Raw genomic sequence first — 24,707 nt, 5'->3', positions numbered from 1 at the left:
TAAAGCTTTCTTGATTCTGATTCTACTCTGGCATGAAAGCTTTTCACAGTACAGGAGACTGAATTAATTAAACTTCAGCTGAAGCATTTTAACGATCGAAATTAGCCGTCCCGGGACGATTTTCACCTTGTAACTTTGGCTAGAATATTTATAGAACTGTATGCCATATAATGCAAGCCTCCTGAGCTGAGAGCAATACAAGATGGCATTTTGTTGAGCACTAACCCAGAACGTCTTAAGGTTTCTTCTTTGCCTCATAGTGTACACGTAATTTAACTTAAACTTTTTTAAACATTACAGAAATCAGGGTGCGAAATTTCAAATTAAGGTTTTGGTCACAAGGTTTTGGAAGCAGTGATGCCATAACCGAAGACTTAGTTTCATGCCTGTAATACTTATTTTCACTATTAAAGGGTTGGTGTATCCCAAATACATACAACTCTTGTATGTGTAATTTCTTTCGGCCTATGCGCTTTTGGTATTCCTCACATCTACTGACAAAGATGTGGGGATAACACCCTGGTTACTAACCAGTAATCTTCATTATCCTTAGTGCCTAACGTCCAGTTCTTATAGCCCGCCCTACCTCCATTGAATTCCAGGCTTAATTGTCGCTTGGTAAGTTCAGGAAGGCTGGTGATTAGGATATGCCAACACCACTTAGTTGGACATGTCTATGGCATTTGCACTTCTAATTCTGTGTGTTGTCCTGGCCTGTACTGGAATCCACCCCACATGTAAATTACTGAAACAGAGGCGTAAGTATTCAGGGCATATGTTCACTTTCTTGCCCCTCTGACCAACTCCAAGAGTAATATTTTTGCAGTTATACTTAACTCAATCTCCCACCAAATGGTTTCTGCCCGCAGACAGGCACATACCAAAAGCAAATGTGAGCCACTGGTATAAATGGCAACTCTTTTTCAGCTCATCTGCTTCTTTAGAAACATGTACCAACAACTTGCAAATTAGTCTAGGACAGGACCTACCACCCTCCCCAATCCTGGGCTACTAGCCTTCCAAAGAGGATCACAATTTGCACCACTGCTAAGGTCCAATTACCGTCAAACATGTCTAGCGTTGCATGTGCTCCCATGGAGACGTGTATTATAGAGCTGGTTCAAATTGTCCATCTGGAGGATGGTCCATTCTGTATAGAGGAGCTAATAATGAAAGCAAGCAGATACAAATAGCCCTGACTGATGTAGATAAAAACATTTTAACCATTCATTTTTTTTTTTTTACTATTCCCATAGTGGGGCTTCTCTGACTTCTTGTACAAATTGTCTACACGTTGCCTCAGAGCAGGGTGGGTAACATATTTAAAAAAAAATAAAAAGTACAACGTTCTGGTTGAGTGCGTGATATTTGAAAAAATTATGAACTTAGTTACTATTAAGACGTTTGAAGCAAGGGTAATTTGCTGCTAACCACAGCTGTACGTTCCAAAGGAGTTTAATCTGATGAGTAATGTTATTCGAGGTGCATGCGATGAAAACTAAACACTGTCCTGAACGCTTAACACAAGAAAACATATTGCAGTTAAAAGAAAACACAAAAATCTTACAATCTACTTGGCTTGTAAAAAAAAAAAAATATATAACCATTCTATAAAACAATCTGTTTTCTAAAAGAATCTCCAAAACAAGTATTCACTTTAAGTAGAACATGCACAAACACCCACCACGCCACAACAGAATAGAAAGGTTATGAAAGTGAAGCGTCCTTCTCAAAGAGCATATCGGTTGGTACTTCAAATCAAAACAGAGTAGGAGCTACGTACATCATCTAACGTTGGCATTGGACACAGACGTATTGCCAAAACCCAACCATTTTTAGGCTTTTAATAACGCAGAACACCACACATTTTCGAGCACTATCTTTAAACAACTAAGAGAGCGCTTTAAACTGCAACACTCAACGCACAGCTTAATTCCAATAAACAGGGCAACGAGACTTCGTGTGGTCCTCAGTTTGTTTACAATACGGGCCGCAGAGTGGAAAAAGAAACAAAACCTCGTTCCATCCAGCACACAATGCTAAGGGCAGACGAGAGGGACTGTGAATGCCAACGAAGGTACATAAATACGGTAGAGGCATACCACTACCCACAAAACACCCAGGCCCAAAATCCCCCGACGGCGCCCTAAGGGAGACGGCCCGACCCATAAGCACAAGGTGCACGACTGCACCCTTGACCATGGCATTTCCACTTCGAATTTCAGCGGAAGATTTCCGTAGCCCCTCCGCCTTTTCTTACCTTCGTGGGTCTTGGCGATCTTCGCCATCTTGCCGGACGGTATCTGTGTGCTGGTTCTACGCAGGGGCGATCTTCTACTGTTTCCGGTAGTGCGCAGTGTGGATGGTGGAACACGCGTGCGTACTCAACAGCTCTAGAAAAAGAGTGTTAAATTCATGTGGGACGCAAGAGCTTCAAATGATATGTTGTACGCATGCTCGATAGCAGGTGAATCTGACCGCCATCTTAGAATGGTGTTGCACTTTACTGTTTGGCTAATAGCGGGTGCTTCCACCTGTTTTAAACTAAGTTTAGTATTCAAATTAAAACAAAATAATTTTGAATACTTGCAGATGCTTTTCGGGTGCACCATCACCTTCATGGTCATTCAATGTATTACGTTCAGATTTCTGAGACCAAAAACTGAAGTTCACCTAGAGATAAAAGAGGGACTACAATTTCAGACGTGTCCTCCATGTAATCTCATTTTCTAACAAAGAACTAGAACGCTAACTTTAACTGTGGAGGATAGAATAGACTGTATAGATTTATTGTTTGATTAATTAAAATCAGTTACAATCTCTTAAAATCTAACAGTAGTAATAACAATATCATTTAAATCAACGAGTTAAATAGCAATCGCCTACGTATGTGAAAGTATATCTAACATTGCTGTAACCAGGCAATCATTTTTTTCCAGAGATTCAACCCAGACATATTTGTATAAAAAAATGTTCAATATCTATTAGCGAACAAAGATGCCTTCTGCTTGTAGTGAACAAATAATCTCAGTATTGCCTGAGGACATCGCGCAATAAGAACAACCACACCAAATATTTGCACTTAGCATAAAAGGTCACTTTATTAGGCCAGGCAACATAAATTAGAATCTTGCTACAATAAACATTCTTGAAACAAAACCCTATTGTCATTACTCTTGAAACTTTTTGCTATCCAACCAAATATTCCCCACAAGACTTCTCATCAAAAATACCCCATGAAATGCAGAATCCCAATCAACCTTTCCAACGCCCCTCCCCCACCCCAGAGGGAAGGATAAGCCCGCTCCAGACCATCCAACCCCCAAGTATTAACGCCACCCAGGAAAACCAGAGAGTTTTCCTGTTTCCCCCCCACTTTAAACAAAAATTATGTTTGCTGCCACAACCTTAGTGGATATTAAAGGAACACCAAAGATTCTCGCCCCAAAAATCCACCAATAGATCTCTCAACTCCATTAAATAGTATAGACTCCAACGGAACGGGTTTAAAGAATGCAGGAAAAATTGGCGCTCAAAGGATAGACGTATACATATCAATTGCACAAAATTATAAGTAAGGTGCAAACTGTAAGGGGAAAACCTACAACCCCTTAATTGGTGCAGGAAAATCCTAACACTCAATAGAAACTGACATAGAACAGTGCACACAAATTATATCACACATGGTAAAATCATATTTTGCGAAAAAGACAAGATGAATCCAACGAAGATATCAATTCTTCTTTAATATGTTGAGTATAAACGACCAGCCGACACGTGTTTCATCAGAGAGAAAAGAAACTCTGAATCTTCAGGGCTGGAAAGATATAAAATCATGACTAAACTCAAAGTCTTAAATCACAATCAAATATTCAGAAACCAGCACCAAAACCCTAATCTTACGTACAACCCTCACAAAAAGGGGAAGACCCAGCAAGGACATAATCATGATCAAGGACATCATTGTACATGCATTCGTTATATTAAAAAAATATAGTTAACAACAAAATCATAAAGGAAAAACATCACAATATAATCACCTCAATTCACAACGTGAAAAGAAACAAACCACATATCACATCAAATGTGAAAAAAATATAAGAAGGGGAAAAAAAGAAGAAAGCCATACGTCTCAGAAAACACCCAAAGTAAAATAACACTCCAAAGCCACTGTGCAATAGAAAAAATAAGAGAGAGAGAATCAATAGTTGCACCACCATGGCGCAAATCAGAAAACAGATAAAAAAGGTGGGAGCATGAACAGATTCGTTAGATACCTGTAGATAATATCCAACACAGAAGATATTGAGGACAAAGCTTGGTATCCAGCGAGAGTCTCAATCAGACACGACAATGAAAATCTGTCAAGTACAAATCACTAAATCAGATGAAAAGCGGATTTAGAACTACATGAGCCCATTTTGGACTTGATTAATCTCTCCCTCAGTGAGGGCGTGGTCCCGCCATCCTGGAAGCAAGCTGTGGTCAGCCCTATTCTGAAGAAACCCAACTCTGACCCCTTGCTCCCGGAGAATTACCGGCCCATCTCCCTCCTGCCTTGGACCGCCAAGGTCACTGAGGCACACGTGAATTCCATCCTGTCTGCCCACCTCTCTCGTAATAACATTCTTGACGAGAGTCAAAATGGTTTCCGCGCTCAACACAGCACTGAAACTGCCTTGCTCTTTATGACCGAGCATCTGCGGTCAGTGCTGGATGCGGGGCAGACTGCGGCGCTCCTACTGTTAGACCTGAGCGCCGCGTTTGACACGGTGTCTCATGACATTTTGATGCGGCGCTCGGAGGAAGTGGGTATTGGGGGGAAGGCTCTTCAGTGGTTCCGCTCCTTCCTCTCGGACCGGTTTTTCAAAGTAGCCATTCCACCTGGCCAGTCCTCTTTCCATTCTTTGGAACTGGGAGTCCCTCAGGGCTCTGCTTTAAGCCCCTTTGTAACGCCCTGAACGTCTCAGGATCGTTTAACAGACACGATAATGAGAACGCAACCACTTGTGAAGGTTAGTTATTTTAATGAAGGCAAAAATAATACAAGGAATAAACAAAGGTTATAGTCACTGGAATCCTCCAGGCTAAGTACGTTACCAGCCCACAGCACAGATGGTCCTAACCGTCCTCTGCATATACGCCGATCCCGGCGTATGCCAACAGAGGGCAGAAATGAAATGGCCGACAATGCCAATCGGTAGGCTGTGAGGGGCACGAAGAGTGTTGGGGAGAATCGAGGAGTCAGGGAAACACCCAGCCGGGGTCTCTACCTGAAGGGAGCAGCCGCTCAACCTCTTCCTCAGACTGCACCGGGACGCGGAGTCACCTCCTGGTGATGCGTCACCGATACCCCAATCACAAGCAAAGAAGACTGAACCGAGAGCAGCCGCTCGATCGATCCTGTGGACTTCCGAGTCTGTAACGCGGCAAACACCTCCTGGTGTGCGTTACAGCTGGCAGTCCCTGTATCTCTGGTCGGGCTGGGAGTTACGACTCCAACCAGCAAAAGCGCCTCTGCGCTTTGACTCAGCCGAGTCAAAAAGCGAAGCTCAATGGTTATCCGGTAGAGCTTCCGGGTCCTTCACAGGTGACGATGGGGCAAGACACGGCCCAGGGAGTAACGACTCGACCTACCTCCGTTCTTGCCTTACTGGAGCACCACTCCGGAACACTGCTCTTCACTAAGCAGGTACGTCGGTGTAAACACAATATCCGACAGCGTTGTACCTCCCGGTTCCTCCCTTTATAGGGCGTGTTTTCCTTGAGTTATGTAACAGCTCTCCTGTTTACATAAGGGCGTGTGTTCCTTGAGTTATGTAACAGCTCTCCTGTTTACATAAGGGCGTGTTTCCTTGAGTTATGTAACAGCTCTCCTGTTTACATTAGGGCGTGTTTTCCTTGAGTTATGTAACAGCTCTCCTGTTTACATAAGGGCGTGTTTTCCTTGAGTTATGTAACAGCTCTCCTGTTTACATAACCTCTCAACCGCTAAGCATCCTGGGAGATGTAGTCCATTTTCGCTGGTTACCGTTTTCCTCCCCTCGCATGACAGGAATTCTTGACAGTACATCCTCCCTCTCAGCGGCTCCCCACGGGTCCAGCGCTGGCAGGAAAACGCCGATGGAACAAGGAGACCAAGCGCGGAGCATGAACCCCTTCAGCCGGTTCCCATGATTGCTCCTCCGGGCCATAGCCTTTCCACGCAACCAGGTACCACAGCTTCCCCCTGTGCCATTTGGACGCCCGTATGCCCGACACTTCATACTCCACCTCCGACTCCACGCATACCGGCCTAGGTGTCCCAGACGGCTTGGAGGGTGCTGGTTTGAGCAATGATACATGAAAGACAGGGTGTATCCGCAATGACTGGGGCAAGCACACCTTCACGTTCACGGGACCCATACACTTGGTAATTCGATAGGGGCCCATGTACTTGGGATGGAACACACTGTTCTTTTGAAACCTCATGTTTCTTGTGGATATCCAGACGTAGTCTCCAGTGCGGTACAGTGGCCCGGGCCTTCTCTTCCTGTCTGCCGCAGCCTTGTATCTTCTCTTGGCCTCTATTAGGACAGCCCTTGAGCGCATCAACGTGTCTTTTATGTGTGCCACCCTGTCCGCTGTGGCGGGAATCCTGTCCTCTCTGAACGGATGTAGAAATGGCAAGAACCTGGGATGTTGGCCATAGTTGCTATAGAACGGAGATGACTGTGTGGAGCTGTGAGTGGCGTTGTTATAGGCTATCTCTGCAACCCATAGCAAGTCGACCCATTCTTCCCTGCCCTGGTCCACAAAACATCGCAGATACTGTTTGAGCGTTTGGTTCAGGCGCTCGGTTTGGCCGTCCGTTTGAGGGTGGTAGCTGGTGGACAGGGCGGTCTTAACATGCAGCGCAGTGCACCAAGTCTTCCAGAATTGCGCAGTAAACTGCGACCCCCGGTCCGACACGATCACCCCAGGTAATCCATGCAGTCGTACCACATTCTTTAGGAGTAGTGACGCCAATTCCCCGGCCGTAGGGACTCTCTTGCAGGGGATGAAGTGCCCCATTTTCGTCAAGTAATCCACCACCACCAGTATTGCCGTCATCCCCTGGTCTACCGGTAGGCCCACCACGAAGTCCAGTGATATGCTATCCCATGGTCTATCCGGGGTCGGAAGTGGATGTAAGAGCCCTTGGGTTCGGCCATGGTCGGCCTTCATGGTAGCACACGTAGGACACTCCTGTCCCCACCTCCTGACATCCACTCTCATGGTTGGCCACCAGAAATGCCGTCCCATGCTAGCCACCGTTTTTTCAAAGCCCAAATGACCTGCGCATGGAGAGTCATGGCACCAGATGAATGCTTGTTTCCTTAGCCTAGGCGTGGGTATCAATAGGCACCTGCCCTTCAGGGGTATCCCGTCCTTCAGCTGCCATTCTCTGTGACTGAGGAGCCACCTCCGCCATGTGAATGACCTGATCCCTCTCTTTATTCCCCTCAGGAAAGTATCCGGTTGGATAACCCCCAATACCATCCTCGGGGAAATGATGGAATGCTCGGTCGCAGGCAATGGTTCCTTAACTGCAGATTGACGGGACAGGGCGTCCGCCTTCGGGTTTTCCGTCCCCGGCCGATATGTGATGCGGACGTTGAACCCCGCAAAGAAGATCATCCACCGCAGCTGTCTGGGAGAAAGGTGTCTTGTGGCCGTCATGAACTGTAGGTTCCGATGGTCCGTGTACACCGATACCACATGTCTTGCCCCCATCAACCAATGCCTCCATTCGGTGAAGGCGTCCTTGATTGCGAGAAGCTCCTTCTCCGCAATATGGTAGTTGCGTTCGGCGTCGTTGAGTTTGGGACATGTACGCAACGGGATGAAGCACCCCTGTGTCGTGGTTGCGTTGGGACAAGATAGCCCCCAGCGCCACATCCGATGCGTCCGCTTCCACCACGTAGGGGAGATCCGGATCGGGGTGAGCCAACACCGGCGCCTTACCAAAGGCGCTTTTCAGGGCCTCAAAGGCTTTGTTCGCTTCAGGGGACCAGACAAACTCCTTGGACTTCCTCAGTAGCTGTGTGATTGGGGCCACCAATCCTGAAAATCCATCTATAAACCGCCTGTAAAAGTTGGCGAAGCCAATGAAACTTTGGACGTCCTTCACGCTTTGGGGCACCGGCCATTCTTTCACCGCCTTGATCTTTCGTTCTGCCATCTCCTGTCCCTCTGGACTCAGCATCACTCCGAGGAATTCCACGGATGTGACGTGGAAGTCACACTTGCTGAGTTTACAAAACAGCATGTTTTCCCTCAGCTTTTGGAGCACAGCCTTGACGTGGTGTACGTGCTCCTCCACACTGGACGAATAGATGAGGATGTCGTCGATATATACGACCACGTAGATATCCAACTCCTCTCGGAATACCTCATTCAAAAAGTACTGAAAGGCTGCCGGGGCGTTGCACAGACCGAACGGCATGACGAGGTACTCAAAAAGGCCGAACCTGGTCTTAAAGGCGGTCTTCCACTCGTCTCCGTCCCTCATGCGCACCAGATGGTATGCCCCTTTCAAATCCAACTTGGTGTAGATACGAGCTTTCTTGACCTGTTCCAGAAGTACACTGATGAGAGGCAAGGGGTACCGATTCTTTACGGTTATCGCATTCAATGCCCTAAAGTCCACACAGGCTCTCAGCTCCCCATTAGCCTTCGGGATGAAGAAGAGTGGCGAGGCGGCCGGAGACGTGGACGGGCGGATGAATCCTAGCTTGAGGAGTTTATCCAGGTACCCCCGGAGATGCACGTTTTCAGGCTCCGTCAGGGCATACAGCCTGCCGCTGGGAACGCTGGCCCCTGGCACCAGGTCGATCTGGCAGTCAAACTGTCTATGTGGTGGTAGCACTTCCGCCTTCACCTCATCAAATACATCCTCAAAACTGTGATAAGCCTGGGGGAGAGCCACATCTTTTTCTGCCGCTGTAGCCACCGTCTGACTCCCGCTCTCATCTGCGTCAAGGGATTCCGTTCTTATTCCACAATGCAGGATGCAATACGGTGACGTCAGTTCGATGCGATGTGTTGGCCAATCCACAGAGGGGTTGTGTTTCTGTAGCCACGGCAATCCCAATATGACGCCATATTGGGGCGCTCGGATGATGTTAAAATCGATTTGTTCCAAATGGTTCCTCCCACATCTCATCGGAAGGACCCCCGTGTGCTGCCCGATGGGCCCCGTCACCAATCGCCTTCCGTCTACAGCATAGACGTTTTCGGGTACAGCTTTGGGAAGAAGCACTAGCCCTAGCCTGCATGCCTCGTTGTGGTCCATAAACATGCCAGTGGCCCCTGAATCCACCATGGCCACAACGGGTATCCACTGGTCATGCACTCCCACGTGCACTGTGAGAAACAGGTGTCGTTGTCCCTTAGTGACCGAGTTGGAAAGTGAAGGGATGGATGAGTGACTCCGAGATGCCCCTTCTTTGGTCTGGGAGTCCTCTAGTTTTCCGCCGGTACGTCCACCACGGCTGTTACCGACCGGTTGGCCCGATAACGTGACGTCTTCGGTTTGGCAGGGCATTCACGTACGTAGTGGCCTTTTTTGCCACAATATAGGCACAATCCTTGTTTACGGCGTGACTCTTTCTCCGTGGCTGTGAGGCTCGCTCGTATTGCGCCGATGTCCATGGGTTCTCCCTTGGATGCGGTGGAAGTTTCAGGACTTCCCACTGTCACATAGGATGGAAGGGAGTTTCCTTTTCTCCCATGATCCCCCTTTCTTTCACTTAGCCTATATTCCAGCCGTAATACCAGGTTGATAAGGCCCTCACATGTCTTGGGTTGTGGGTCAATATGAGCCACGGCGTCCTTGAGCTCATCGCACAGCCCGTGATGGAAGAGCGCCGTCTGTTTAGCAACAGGCCACTTGGTTTCCGCAACCAGCCTTCGGAACGCGTTGAGATACTGCACCAGGTCGTTGGATCCCTGTCTCAACTCAAGCATTTCAGGGTCCGCCGTGTACGAGTCAGCCCTTCTGTCGAAGACTTTCAGGAATTCCTCGCGAAAAGCACCCCAATCACATAAGATGGGGTCGTCCCTGCTCACCAGGGGTACGGCCCATTGTGCCGCGTTTCCAGCCAAATAGGATATAAGGAAAGCCACACGAGCCTGACTCGTGGGGAACGCCCTTGGTTTGCACGATAAATGTAGCGCCACTTGTGTGAGGAATACCTGCACTGTGTTAGGATCCCCACTGTACCTCTCTGGTGTTGCCAAGGGGACGGCTACCGGCATTTCCACTACTACCGCAGGGGTCTGGTTCGTGAGGGAGGTGCTGGGCGTGAGCGGGTCCAATTGGATAGCATCCAGTCTGGCTTTTACATCGGCTGTTTCTTGCCTGGATGCAGCCAATTCAATTTGCACGGTCGCTAAAGCAGCCAGCACATCATCAAGTGTTGCCATGTCTGTTATCGACCGGGAGACAGTTAGTGTTATTAAGGTCGGATATTTTGTAACGCCCTGAACGTCTCAGGATCGTTTAACAGACACGATAATGAGAACGCAACCACTTGTGAAGGTTAGTTATTTTAATGAAGGCAAAAATAATACAAGGAATAAACAAAGGTTATAGTCACTGGAATCCTCCAGGCTAAGTACGTTACCAGCCCACAGCACGGATGGTCCTAACCGTCCTCTGCATATACGCCGATCCCGGCGTATGCCAACAGAGGGCAGAAATGAAATGGCCGACAATGCCAATCGGTAGGCTGTGAGGGGCACGAAGAGTGTTGGGGAGAATCGAGGAGTCAGGGAAACACCCAGCCGGGGTCTCTACCTGAAGGGAGCAGCCGCTCAACCTCTTCCTCAGACTGCACCGGGACGCGGAGTCACCTCCTGGTGATGCGTCACCGATACCCCAATCACAAGCAAAGAAGACTGAACCGAGAGCAGCCGCTCGATTGATCCTGTGGACTTCCGAGTCTGTAACGCGGCAAACACCTCCTGGTGTGCGTTACAGCTGGCAGTCCCTGTATCTCTGGTCGGGCTGGGAGTTACGACTCCAACCAGCAAAAGCGCCTCTGCGCTTTGACTCAGCCGAGTCAAAAAGCGAAGCTCAATGGTTATCCGGTAGAGCTTCCGGGTCCTTCACAGGTGACGATGGGGCAAGACACGGCCCAGGGAGTAACGACTCGACCTACCTCCGTTCTTGCCTTACTGGAGCACCACTCCGGAACACTGCTCTTCACTAAGCAGGTACGTCGGTGTAAACACAATATCCGACAGCGTTGTACCTCCCGGTTCCTCCCTTTATAGGGCGTGTTTTCCTTGAGTTATGTAACAGCTCTCCTGTTTACATAAGGGCGTGTGTTCCTTGAGTTATGTAACAGCTCTCCTGTTTACATAAGGGCGTGTTTCCTTGAGTTATGTAACAGCTCTCCTGTTTACATTAGGGCGTGTTTTCCTTGAGTTATGTAACAGCTCTCCTGTTTACATAAGGGCGTGTTTTCCTTGAGTTATGTAACAGCTCTCCTGTTTACATAACCTCTCAACCGCTAAGCATCCTGGGAGATGTAGTCCATTTTCGCTGGTTACCGTTTTCCTCCCCTCGCATGACAGGAATTCTTGACACCCACATTGTTCAACTTGTATGTGAAACCGCTGGCTGCTGTCGTCAGGCAATGTGGCCTTACCATGACATCGTATGCCGATGACACGCAGCTGGCGGTGACACTCAGTGGGGATCCTGAGGTGACTGCGCCCAGGTTCCGTGCAGGACTTATAGCTGTGGCTAGCTGGATGGGTAGCAACTGCCTACAGCTCAATGCTAAGAAAACCGAGGTCCTGGTTGTAGGGAAGCAGGCGGAACTCTGGGGAGACCAGTGGTGGCCTTCCGAACTGGGGGTGTCCCCCATCCCAGCGGCCGAAGTTAAAAATCTGGGGGTTTGGCTGGATTCTAACCTTTCTTATACCAGCCATACAAAGAAGACAGCAGCTACCTGCTTTGGTATTCTGCGAGGACTGAGGCCAGTCCTCAAATTCTTTGACCCTCCCACTCGGCAACTGGTGGTTCAGGCCTCTATCCTTTCCCGGCTGGACTACGGGAGTGCCTTGCTACTTGGAGTCAACCAGGCTGAGGCTACTAGGCTTCAGAGGGTGCAGAACGCTGCTGCACGGGCCATTGTTGGCCTTCCGAGACGATGTTCTGTCTGTGCTGTTCTGACCTCCCTTCACTGGCTTCCGGTCAGACAGAGAATCAAATTTAAGGCTCTCTGTCTGACATTTAAGATTCTGAAGCTTTCCTCTCCCCCTGCTTTGGCGGGCCTTATTTCTTCATACGTCCCCACGCGGTCCCTCAGGTCTGAATCTTACCATCTGGCGATTAAGCCTAGGTTCAGGCTGAGTAGGATGGGAGGACGCTCCTTCCGTGTTCTGGCGGCTGATCTATGGAATTCCCTTCCTTTACATATTCGCGCCCTAAATAGTCTGACTCTTTTTAGACGCGCCATTAAAACCCACCTGTTTGCCTCCGCTAATTGATTTCTCTTCTCCTCAGCTTTGACCTGTTGTGTTGTGTACCTGATCAGGCGCCGGGACGCCCCTTCGCTGGGGCAGCTGTGCGCCTAATAAAAGTTATTAACATAACATAACATAACATAACATGCTACGAAACATCAACTCACATCCGATTGACAAATACTCCACCAATTATAAGTTTCCACAATAAATCACATCTTACCTCTAGTATTTCGAGGTATCAGGACGGAATCACGCCACTAAGATAAAACCCATATAGGGTGTATTATATATCACAATCCTTATTGCAAGACGAAATGTCCCTAAGGGAAACAGGATAGAGTAATAAGATACACACAAAGGGGGAAAAATTAGCCGTAATAAGTATAAAGTGACCCGAACAATTAGTGACATGACCCATGCCTACTCACAAAACCAACGATTATACTCACAGAAGTAACTTGAAATAATCTGGAGGAGGGGGGAAAAAAGGGGGGGAGACACGTGTGTTGTGTCAAACGTACCCCCATAAAAGACTGTACAAAAGAAAAGAAAAACACAACGATCACAGTTACATGTTGGAATTTCTCGTCCAAGAATTTCTACACAAAGAATGCAGAACCACATCTATCACAATGTCCACACCTCACCATTATTCAAACTGTCAACTTACTAAGTTGCGTAGAGAAAGTGTGCTCCGGCGGTCCCGATACGATCACTCGTGCAAAAACCCGGCGTTCCGGAAGTGCACTTGTACTTCCGTCTGCGGAAAACAACTAGACCGAGTCAACTGGTGAACGTATTCGCGGCATCAAAACGTCACGGATAAGTGGCGACCTGAGCAAAATCAACAGACTGATCAAATGAACAAAACGAGAAGCACACCACATGAAAAGCAACTCATGTCACTATGTGCTACCAAAATGCCATCACGTATGTTGTTAGGTGCATCGTGCACACACCAACTCTAAAATCAAAACAAACAAAAACAATATCTTAAATCCTCCTGCAATAAACCAATACTCTCAATAAAAATTTATATCAACGGCAACATGATCACGAAAAACTCCATATTCAATTGTATAGTCTCACCTCTATTCAGTAAACTCATTTAGAGGAGCAAAAAGGCAGAACTAATACGACTAAAAGTGGCCAAAAAAAGTAAAAGACAGAAAAGGTGAATAAAGATGTAAAGCTAAATTAGGCAGCAAAAGTGAGAACTCAGAGAACGAAAGTAGAGGCAAAGACCATGGTGCCCATAACATCGTGACAGTAAAAGTAATGAGAAGTTACAACAGTAATAAGATGTAAAGGCATGATTAGCATAATATTAAAATTGACCATCATCAGGGCAATATTACAATCGTCACAAATCAAATACAGATGCAATAGTGTAAAATCATATACATCAGTGAGATAGGATGAACGGCAGATTCACAAAATTTACAGTGAAAGACAACATTCAATGAGGGAAAGTGGAGACAAAAACTATGGTGTCATTAACAACTCAACAATAAAAAATGGTATGTTATTACACCAGTACAAGGAGAACTGTACCTAATTGACAATGTATTAACATTCACAGGGGCAATAGTGTAGTCATCCTAAATCCAAGTCAAATATAGTAGTGCATAATCATATACATCGATGCAAATTCAGATTTAAATAGTAGAATTCAAAACTTTACCCAGGTAAATGAAAAGCCACTATCTCGCATGATATATACATGTGCCAGCGCATCATGTTGGTTGCCAAGATTACAAACACAGACGTTGTAATAATGTAATAGAGGCAGTCACCAAATATATTAATTCCCCAAAAAGTATTGCATCTCAGAATCACAGTTGAGCCCATGTTCGACTGAATGTAAACGCATGATCCACATAGCTTCAGTTCGTCTAAGGTGTAGTTCTCTGTTGCCACCTCTCGGGTTTGGATTAACAGTATCAATCCCAAAAAAGCTGAACGTCTTATGGGGACGCAGAATGTATCGCAACTGGATATCTGACATCCTGCTGGTATAATGCTCTCACATGTTCACCAATTCTTTCTTTCAATGGTCTGATCGTGCTACCAACATACTGTTTACCACAGACACACTCGATAACATAAATTACAAATTTTGTTTTACAATTAATGTTGGATCTAATAAGGTAAGATTTGTGGTTGTGACCATTGAAAGTTTTGATGTTACTCTTGGCCCATTTGCACATAGTGCAACATCCACATTTGATGAAACCAAGGGTATGTGGTGTAATCCAGGTAACTGTTCGATTCGATATTGGGACTGTGGGGCTGAGTCTAGAGCGTAGTGTCCTGCCACGTTTAAACGTAATCTGAGGCTGATTAGTGATAAAACCAGCCAAAGATTTATCAGCTTGAAGAATACCCCAATGCTTATTGAGGCTCTTTCTCAGGATGTTACTGAGATCATTAAAGTCAGTTACCAAACGGGGCACAAGGTCTGTGGTACAAGGCTTACTCTTGTTCCGTAAGGTGTCATCTCTTCTTACATGCGAGATTCGATTTTCAGCTCTTTTAAGACATTCAGATGAGTAACCCCAATCTCTGAACCTAGTTTTCATGTCGTTGATGCATTTCTGGAATTCAAGTTCCTCGCTGCAGTTGCGTCTGGCTCTGATAAACTCCCCATATGGAATAGATCTAATTTGGTGTACAGGGTGAGAGCTGTCCGCATGAAGCACTGCATTGCAAGACGTGCTTTTGCGGAACAAGCGACTGTTGAGTACATCATCTTTGATATACAGTTCAATATCAAGGAAACTAATGTTGGTGTGACTAGATTCCATAGTGAACTGCATGCCAAAATCATTTGTATTCAAGTAAAGACAAAATTGGTCCAAATCAGATTGTGAACCAGACCATAACAAAAGGCAGTCGTCAATATATCGGCCCCAAAAGATCACATGATCAATCCAAAAGGCACCCTTTGTACCCCAAATCCAGTCTTTTTCAAGGCAGCCCATGAACAGATTTGCAAATGATGGAGAAAATTTTGATCCCATCACAACACCTCTTATTTGCTTATACCAGTGGTTGTCAAACAGAAAGACATTATTGGCGAGAATCAGGTGCATCATGGTGATTAACATTTCGTTTTGCATCCATTGTGCCGCTGGTCTGTTGTTCAAAAACCTAGTTACTGCTTGTATGCCCAATTCGGGTTGTATATTAGTATATAAAGATACAACATCGAAGCTGGCTAGAATCCTTCCTGGTTGCCAGTGCACATCGGTCAAAAGACTCAAAATATGTTTAGAATCCTGAATATATGAGGCCAGATTACGAACCAAAGGACCCAAAAAGATGTCTACATATTCAGAAAGTTTCTCAGTAGGGCCACCAATACCTGAAACAATCGGTCTGCCCGGAGGAAAAGGTAGACGCTTGTGAATTTTGGGCAGAGTATACAGTACCGGAAATGTGGCTCTAAAGATTTTCAAATAAGCATATTCATCATCATTAAGGAGGCCTTTAGAGTGCCAATCTGTGAGATGTTTTTTGATAAGTATGCTCAAGGAACCAATAGGGTTATATTCTAACGGTAAATAGCAAGTTGTGTCTTCTAGTTGGGACATGATCTCAAGATTATAGTCTGATTTGTTCATGAGGACTACGTTCCCTCCCTTATCAGCTTCTCTAATTAGTAAATCTGGGTCATTACTAAGAGTTTTCAGAGCCAAACGTTCCCCTTTACCCAGATTGTCTTGAAAAAATCTTTTACCGGGCGATCGCTTATTGTCATGTGTGTTAAGATCTTCCAACACATGTTTATGAAACAAGTCGATTGCATTGCCACCTGATAAAGTAGGGACCCACTTTGATTTGTTCTTGAGGCCACTTGAGATCGACAAATCCATGTCTATATCAATTTCTTCAAGAAGGCGTGCCATAGTATAGGGAGATTGCTCAACATCTGTCAAAGAAAGTAAAAGTTTTGTGGCTTGTATATCTTGAATACTAGGAACACCATACGCATCACTCATGGTGGTATTAGTAATATCTTTATTCAAGGCTGGATTACAGGCAAACATTTTTTTCAATTTAAGTACTCTGATGTATTTAAACAAATCAATTTTCATTTTACAAAGATCTCCTGAGTCTCGTGGATTGAAATTCAGACCTCTACTCAAAAGTGAGATCATATCTGGTGTAAGAGTTTTAGATGACAAATTGACGACCTGCACATTGCATGTGACTGTGTCTACTTGTTCTTCTCGTTGCCGAACCTGAGTTTCTTTTTGTAATCCTCTTTGTTTTCCCCTATTGCCTCCACGGGTTTTAGATCCGGACCTGGACGTGTACCCTGTGTTCTGTTGCCCCTGCGTATGGTCAGAACCTCTCGTAAAAAAGAGGACACAACCTGTCTGGTGCCTGAGTTGCTCTCTAATTCACTATCGCTTGAGACAGGAGCACTCAAAGAAGTAGAGCCTGATGAGACTGAGATGGTATCGGCTCTAGGGGTGAAGTCTGATTTGGTGCCTGGTTGGATCAGAGAATCATACTTTTTAGCATAAGTAAAAATTCTCCCTGTTTTGTAATCCAACTCATCACATCTTAATTGTCTAGACTTCCTATCTTTAATATCCTTCTGATGGTTCATAAGGATATCTTCCAAAATTGCATAATTTTTGTCAGTGGCCTCCGGGAGGTTGAGTTCCCTGATCTCTTTTTCCAGGATGTCAATCTCAATTTGTAACCTGCCTACCTCCCTCTCTGCACTTTCAATCAGAATATTCATAAGAGTATGTGAGTTGCTCGTCAGTGCCTCTTCCCATTTTGCCAAGAGATCCTCATCTAACTTGTCGTATGTGGGCAAAATCTGGGATCGTAAACCTCTAGGTATATGATTAAGTTTGACATATTGTTTAAGGGTGGCTCCATCCCACCATCTAGCATTTTCGGTTTTCTTAAGTCTCTCCAGTTTAAGAAACTTATCCTTAAGGCCTTCTTTTCGTTTAGCAGTACCACTAGTAGAAGGGTTATTGGATTGGTTACCTGTAGCCAAATTACCAAACAGCTCATCGGCTTCTCTATCTCTATCCATTATGGCAGAGCAGGAAAATTGCAATGTGTTATAAAGATTAATACGTTATGGCTGCCCTTCCTGACGCATTTAATAGTATGCCTGGCCCATTTGTGACAAGTGCACCCCGTCTTCCCTGAAAAGATGATATTCTGCACCTGTGATATTATCATGAGCTAAAAACTTTATCTCCATTGCAGGACAAAAAATGTTCATTTCCCGATTGAGTTTCCTGCAAGCCCTTTCCATCGCCATGTGGTTACGAGCTCCCCTCCAATGGTGCCTGTAAATAAATTCAGTCCAAGTCAGAGTTGTACCTACCCAGTTATTCTTGAGCACCGCCAAGTCCACTTTCATTTTCTTCAAAAGGGATAAACCGGCTAATGCCACAAGATCGTTTTCCCCCAAATGGATAATTAATAAATCAGGGAAACCTCGAGCAGAAGACAGCTCAGAGAGCATAGGAAATAAATCATCCCACTTCATCCGCCCTTTCCCCCGCCATACAACTTCATGTCCCTTGCTAGGCAAACCAAGAGCGCGGCCATAAATCTGCTGTTGGGCGAAGCTCGCTGACCACTTTACAAATGAATGGCCCACTATCTATGTCCGCCTCTTTGATGATAATGAACTTTTAACACGACCTAGCGGGAAAAAAACAAAATTAGTCCACATAGTAAATAACATCTCATTTCCTTACATAACGTGTGCAGCAATCAGATTTCCATCTCCCAATCTTTTTAATGTCATCCAAACCCCAACCCAATCTGTAGGCTTCAGTTGCTGCCCCTATCCGAAAAGAGTGAGTCCCAAAAAGTGCAGGTTTTTTTCCTAACAATGACAAAGTTTTACGTAAAACTGCCAATAGTTGTCCACTAGTAATTTTACTCCCATTCTTGTGAATGAATATGTCCCCACGTTGTAGGCCTAAGGAAACAAAAAATGACTCCCATTCCTTCACTGGACAACAATCCTGCACTCCGCTACTCTTTAAAAAGATACAAGTGCCTCTACCCAGCTGCTCAGTTTTTGACTTCCTCAAAAGAATCCTAACCTTCCCACCTTGCACTTGAATATCCTCGACCTGCATGCCCTTCTGATCCCGCAGACCTAACAACTCGGAAACTCTAAAAGCGCCAAAAAACAGCCAAATCATACAAAGTCTAAAACGTGAAACCTCCCACAAATCATAACAGCACACTGTTAACTGCTTTAAAATTTGATGCAAAATGTGAAAAGTAATTGGCTCACGTAACTCCAAAGAAAAAGAACGTTCCCTCCCCAGACCCTTCAACATACGCCTTAATAAAACATCCCCCGTAAACTCCTGTCCCCACCACAACTGACTATAAAACGAAATGCAGGCCAATTTTCCCTAGATTGTTGTATGAGATAACCCCAAATTGACCAAATGCAAAACAAACCGTAACATAACCTCTCTGATACCCTCTGTAGAAAGAACCATTTTGTGAAACTTAAAATAACTTAAAAACTCCAACCAGGCATGATTATAACTGCGTCTAGTAGAAGGGGCTATAGAATTTTCCACCAGATCAACGATTCTCATTCCCCCAGCACCCAGATGTCTTTCGGGATCGAAGTTTTGCAGCCATCCGCCCCCGGCGCCAAACTGCAAAATTTCTGCCAATTGAATCGAGACAGAGCATCCGCAATTGAGTTATTAACACCTGGAATGTGTCTCGCTCGAAACACAATGTTTAATCTGAGACTTTGCAGCATAAAAACACGCAACAGGTATAATACACGCAAATCTTTTGCCTTTTGCTTGTTAATTAGCTCCACAACAGCCATATAGTCAGTATGACAAAAGAACATTCCTATCATTAAACTCCTCCCCCCAAACTAAAACAGCCACTATGAGAGGGAACAATTCAAGAAAGGCTATGCTTCGGCCCTGTTGTAGCCAATGTGGAGGCCATTTCTCCGCACACCAATGACCCTCCCAAAAAATGCCGAAGCCATGCGCTCCCGAAGCGTCTGAAATAATCTGAAAATGCCAGATGGTGTCATCCTCCACACAATATAGAGAGACTCCATTAAAATCCTTCAAAAATTGCAGCCAAATTAGTAAATCCTCCTTAATCTGCTTGGTGAGCCTAATCCTGTGATGAGGAAGAAATGCCCCAGACATCGCCATCCCCAAGCGTCTACAGAAGGTCCTGCCAGCACGCACCACGCGACAAGCAATATTCAAATAGCCCAAAAGACGCTGAACCTGCCTGAGCTGAACTTTTTTCTTGTCTGTGTCAATTTCAATACCTAAGTATGTAAGTTTGGTACCTGGACCCTCAGTTTTTTCCCGAGCCAAAGGAACGCCAAACTCCTCAGCCAATTGTTGGAAAATGTTCAGGCATCTGTGGCACTGATGTGACTGAGCTTTGCCAATAAACAAGAAATCATCTAAATAGTGACATACCTGTTTGTGACCACTTTTTTCCGAAAAACACCACTGAAGAAAATTACTGAACATTTCAAAGAGTGCACATGACACCGAGCAACCCATTGGGAGGACTCTGTCTATGTAAAAAGAATCATTGAAAAACATGCCCAACAGCTCAAAATCTGATGGGTGAATGGGCAGTAAACAAAACGCTGACTGGATATCACATTTAGCCAGTTCCGCACCACTCCCAGCTGTGCATACCATCCTCAGGGCATCATCAACAGATGTATAAGACACATTGGAGTCTGACGGGTAAATTAAGTCATTAATAGACTGGCCCTCCGGCCATGATAAGTGATGGATTATTCTAAATTCACCTGCAAAATTTTTGGGAACCAAACCCAACGGAGATATCATCAAATTCTTCAAAGGACAGTGCTTAAATGGACCTGCTATCCTGCCCTCTTGTATCTCCAAATCCAATTTCTTCTGCACCACTTGAGGCAACTCCTTCACCGATTTTAAATTGTCAGACCATCTATTATAACGGGGACCCTGATAACCTATCTTAAAACCCTCCTTGAAACCCCAATAGAGTTTTGAAGCTGATTCCGTATCAGGATACCTTTCCAACCACTGTGTCAAGACCGATAACTTAATTGGGGTATGAGCCCTTTGAGATAAACTGCGGAAAAGCTCCCCTGCCGCATGGTGATTTTCCCTGATCCCCAAACCTTTGGTTGGCAAAACACAGATGATGGCATGTTTCCCACCACACTGTGAACATTTGTGCTTAAACCTGCAAAATTGCCTGATGCAGGAACCTCGATTAAAGTTCCAACAGGATCCCGTAACTGGTAGTTGTCCTCTTCCCACAACACCCGCCCCAAATTGGGTGGGGCGAGGCAGAAAGGGCCGATAAGTAATTGGGAGCCCGCTTGCAGTATGCGTTGTCGCAGGCGTCTGAGACGAGGACATCCACTGAAGCCACAGTTCCTGATCCACATCCCCCCAAGGCATATCATGGAAAAGACTTACTCTAGCCCTAAACTCCTCATCATTGTTGAGCCATGCGAACCCCACGGACTGTAAATGTGCTTTGCGTATGATATCAATATACTTAAACATTGCAACAGCCCTGTCCTGATGTTTTTCACAATAGACGCTTGCATAAATAAAAAATGCTGCCGTCCAATTTTCGATATATTTTGGAACCCTAGGACGCCTCGAAAGCTCCCACTCTTCTTCCTTGGACCCCTCCTTTGCTTGAATATCCCTATGAAGGAGCTTGAATACGTCTACAAATCCGTGGTCCCAAATCCTCTTCTTAGTTTTCTCAGCCAAATGCGTACCCAGGGGCATGGACAAACCCATGTAAGGTAATTTTTTATGCATGGGGTGAACGGCACCTGAAACTTGCCCAGATGAGGATTCAGACCCATCCAAAACCTGTTTATCAGTGCTAACCTGTTTATCAATGCTTGGCGCCTTATTTGATCCCACAGCACCTGAACCCACTCCCACCTGTTCTGCAGATTTACCAACCGCCTCCCCCGCAACCCGAACCTTCCTTCACTAAGTCAACACCCACCCCCATTGAATGTACACCCGGTTTGTCTGTCAAAGGTTGCGGCCACGAAGACCACCACTGAGGCCTACCTGATGTCAATTGAGTAGCCCGCTTCTGGAACTCCTGAGGATCCTCTCGCCGTTGTTGCCCCCGAAGCCGTTCCTGCCCCGCTATCTTGCCCACTCGTGACCTCTGAAAAATACTAGCAACAACAGTTGACCCCGACCCCTTTGTAACCGCTACTTGTTCTTGACGCATAACTCTTGCAGCAAAAATCCCTTCATCAAATAGAAAACCTAAATGTATATTTTCGTCCACCAAACCTTGACCAGCATATTCATCAGGTATGATCAAATCATTATTACTTCCACTCGGCATTTTCCCGTCTCCCACCCCGCCATCATAACAATCCCAATAGGTCACAGCAAAATCCGCCTTTGATCCGCTCTGTGACATAACACCCTTACCAACAGCCGCGCCATGCTTCGCCTTCTTGTACTTGGACACGCCCGCCGCCATCTGCGGGACCTTGTAAGATGAAGACTTCCAGCCGCTCGTGCCAGACGCTGCTACCAACTTACCACCATCCCGAAACTGCGTGGCACTGCCCGTTGCCGAAGATGGAGTGGCATGATCCAGACAGATCCATTGCCCTCGACTTGGCCCTAATGCAGAGTCAAAAGAAAACTGTGAGAAACAAGGAGGAGAACGAGATTCCTGAAAAATAGATTCAAATCCTGAAGAATAACCAGGAGGTTCAGAATGTGATGTAGGGTATATATTGTGAGACAATGAGTCAGCACCATTCAATTCCTGAACCTCCTCAAACGCTGAGTCTGTTAAATCAACAGCTAAAGTATTGATATTGTCTTGTAAATATGAGTTGACATACTCCCCAGGCGGGCCCCTAGGCACCGGGGCCAAAAGCACCTCAGGGACAGCTCCCTCCCCTGCAGTACCATGCTCCGGAGCGAAATTATCGTTCGTACGATTGTGCTTTTCCGCTGCCAAAATTTGCACCCCCTCACTGTCATCACCACTGTCACTAGAATAATCCACCAAAACAGCAGAGCGTCCCTCAAAAGACACAGGAGGCGGAATATTAATGGAAGACATTCCTTGAAAATTAGCAATGTTTGTGAGCACCATGCCAACGACGTGCGCTCTCTTAAAAGCTGATGTAGGTGCCGGCAAAACCAAATCTTCCTTTACCCCAATGTCATAATAACCCCCGCCTCCCCCTGCTTGACAAGGAACTTGTTGTAGTAAAGCTTCTGGAGGTAGTACCACCCCTGCCCTCTACTCTCCTCCTAGCACGCCCCATGCGGAGAGAAGATACCGCCCTCAACTGACCTGAAGACTTGTCAGGAAGCGAGTGACATCTGGTAGCCTGTGACCTGCTGGCTCCGCTGCGGCGCGCCACACGACCTCTATGTTGCAGCGTCGATGTTTCCACCTCAGCATGACCCACAGCCCCTTGCGACCGGCTCTTCACAGGTAAACAAGCTGCCACTGCTTTAGAAACTCCTTGAGCTGCCATCCTCTTCGGGCGTCTCCCCACCACCGCTAAAACTGTTGAAACACCAGGCTGCAATAGGTCCTCACGACCTGCATCATAAATAATGCGCAATGCCTCCTTCACAGCCTCTGACTCTGCCATCCTGAAGCAAAGCCTGAAGAAAAAACACACCAAAACTAGCAGAAAATGAGGAAAATTGGCAAGGCATGTGTTAAAAAAAAGGACAGCCTCCCAATCTCCTCACAGAAAAAAACACAGTTTTCCCTAACTGCTGCCTGCTCTGCTCGTGCTGCTAAGCCTCCACCGTGCGAAATTCCCCAAGGGGACAGCTGCTCGTGCAACGATCCCCTTGGGACCGGATGTATGATATTACAACGCGGGTTTTTACCACGCGTGCAGTTACATCGCATGCGTTACAACGCATGCGATGTTACAACGCTATGCCATTAGAACGCAAGTCTTTACATCGACTTGCGCTAGATGGCGTGCTGACATTAAAAAAGTGTAATTTACTATTCCAACTCCAGTCCACTTAACAGTAGGGAAGGTGTTGGGATAGTAAACTACACTATTTGTAATGTAAGCACGCCATCTAGCGCAAGTCGATGTACAGACTTGCGTTCTAATGGCATAGCGTTGTAACATCGCATGCGTTGTAACGCATGCGATGTAACTGCACAGCGTGGTAATAACCGCGTTGTGATGGCTGTTCCCCCTTGGGACCCCATAGTCATAGCCAATAGCGTTCCATTTAACTAACTCATCTCACAAGGCCAAATCTCTGCATCTATTAGCTTATAGCCAAAGCTCCTTTGCAGTAGGATATGTGCAAAGCATTCACAATAAGTTAAATAAGAGTTTAAAATCATCATGGTGAGTTTAAACACATAAGAGGTAACATGCCGTACGCCGGCATAGGTTACGGAAACAGTAGAACGCTGAAAATATGGTCCATCAGTGGTTCTCCAACACCAAAGACAACAGAAGATAAAGTGCTGAAGTGCTTCTGCTGACGGCTGTGTGGAACAGAAGGGTGTGCACAACCTTGCCAATGCAAATCCTGGTTATACCTTTTTTCTGTTTATGTTATTACGAGTTGAATTTGAGAACATTAAGGATGCATACATGCTACCAGACACCTCTTTTTGCCCTTGATTCTTGTACTTTAAAGTAAAGGAGAAACCCGGCTTAAATCAAGAGATACCTCTGCCACATTGGCTACCAATTCCAAATTCTTGGGTTTCTTTCTCAAAACAAAGCTGAAAGCCTCAAAAAGTAAAAATATACCACCTGTTCCCAAGATTTAAAACTGCAATTGAGGCTATTGTAATCTCTTAACTTGACTATAGCTCTGCCCTCCACACCAGCCACAAAAAACAAAGGCTATCCCAGGTTACAGCTGATCTTCATGCCAATGCCTGATTTCTCACAAACATTAAGGCCCAGATGTACGACCCTTTTTTGCGGCCGCAAACGGGAGATTCTGATGGAGCAGGGTTTTTCCTTTAAAACCAAAATATCTGTTTCATTTTCGTATATTTGTATTAAAAGTACTACAGATTAATCATTAACTACTAAAGATTCGTAAAGTTTGGTCTAACCAACCATACTAACAGAAGAATTACACGTGGGAATGCTATTGCATGGCTTAAATAATAAGTGAACT

The 24,707-nt window shown here is 45.7% G+C and overlaps 1 protein-coding gene across 1 annotated transcript in view; it reads right to left on the bottom strand.

Moving 5' to 3' along the window:
- Nucleotides 1–2,411, bottom strand: part of SF3B1 (splicing factor 3b subunit 1) — a 339,385-nt gene extending 336,974 nt beyond the window's left edge. The window contains exon 1 of the mRNA XM_085648748.1: nucleotides 2,261–2,411. Within this exon, the coding sequence (XP_085504874.1) occupies nucleotides 2,261–2,288 (28 nt within the window). The 5' untranslated portion in view covers nucleotides 2,289–2,411. The remainder of the gene's footprint in view (nucleotides 1–2,260) is intronic.
- Between the last annotated feature and the right edge of the window lie 22,296 nt (nucleotides 2,412–24,707).

The sequence above is a fragment of the Triturus cristatus genome, chromosome 3_2 (genome assembly GCF_964204655.1).
Source record: "Triturus cristatus chromosome 3_2, aTriCri1.1, whole genome shotgun sequence".
NCBI lineage: Eukaryota > Metazoa > Chordata > Amphibia > Caudata > Salamandridae > Triturus > Triturus cristatus.
The sequence above is the reverse complement of the archived record's forward strand: the minus strand, read 5'-3'. Positions and strand labels throughout refer to the sequence as shown.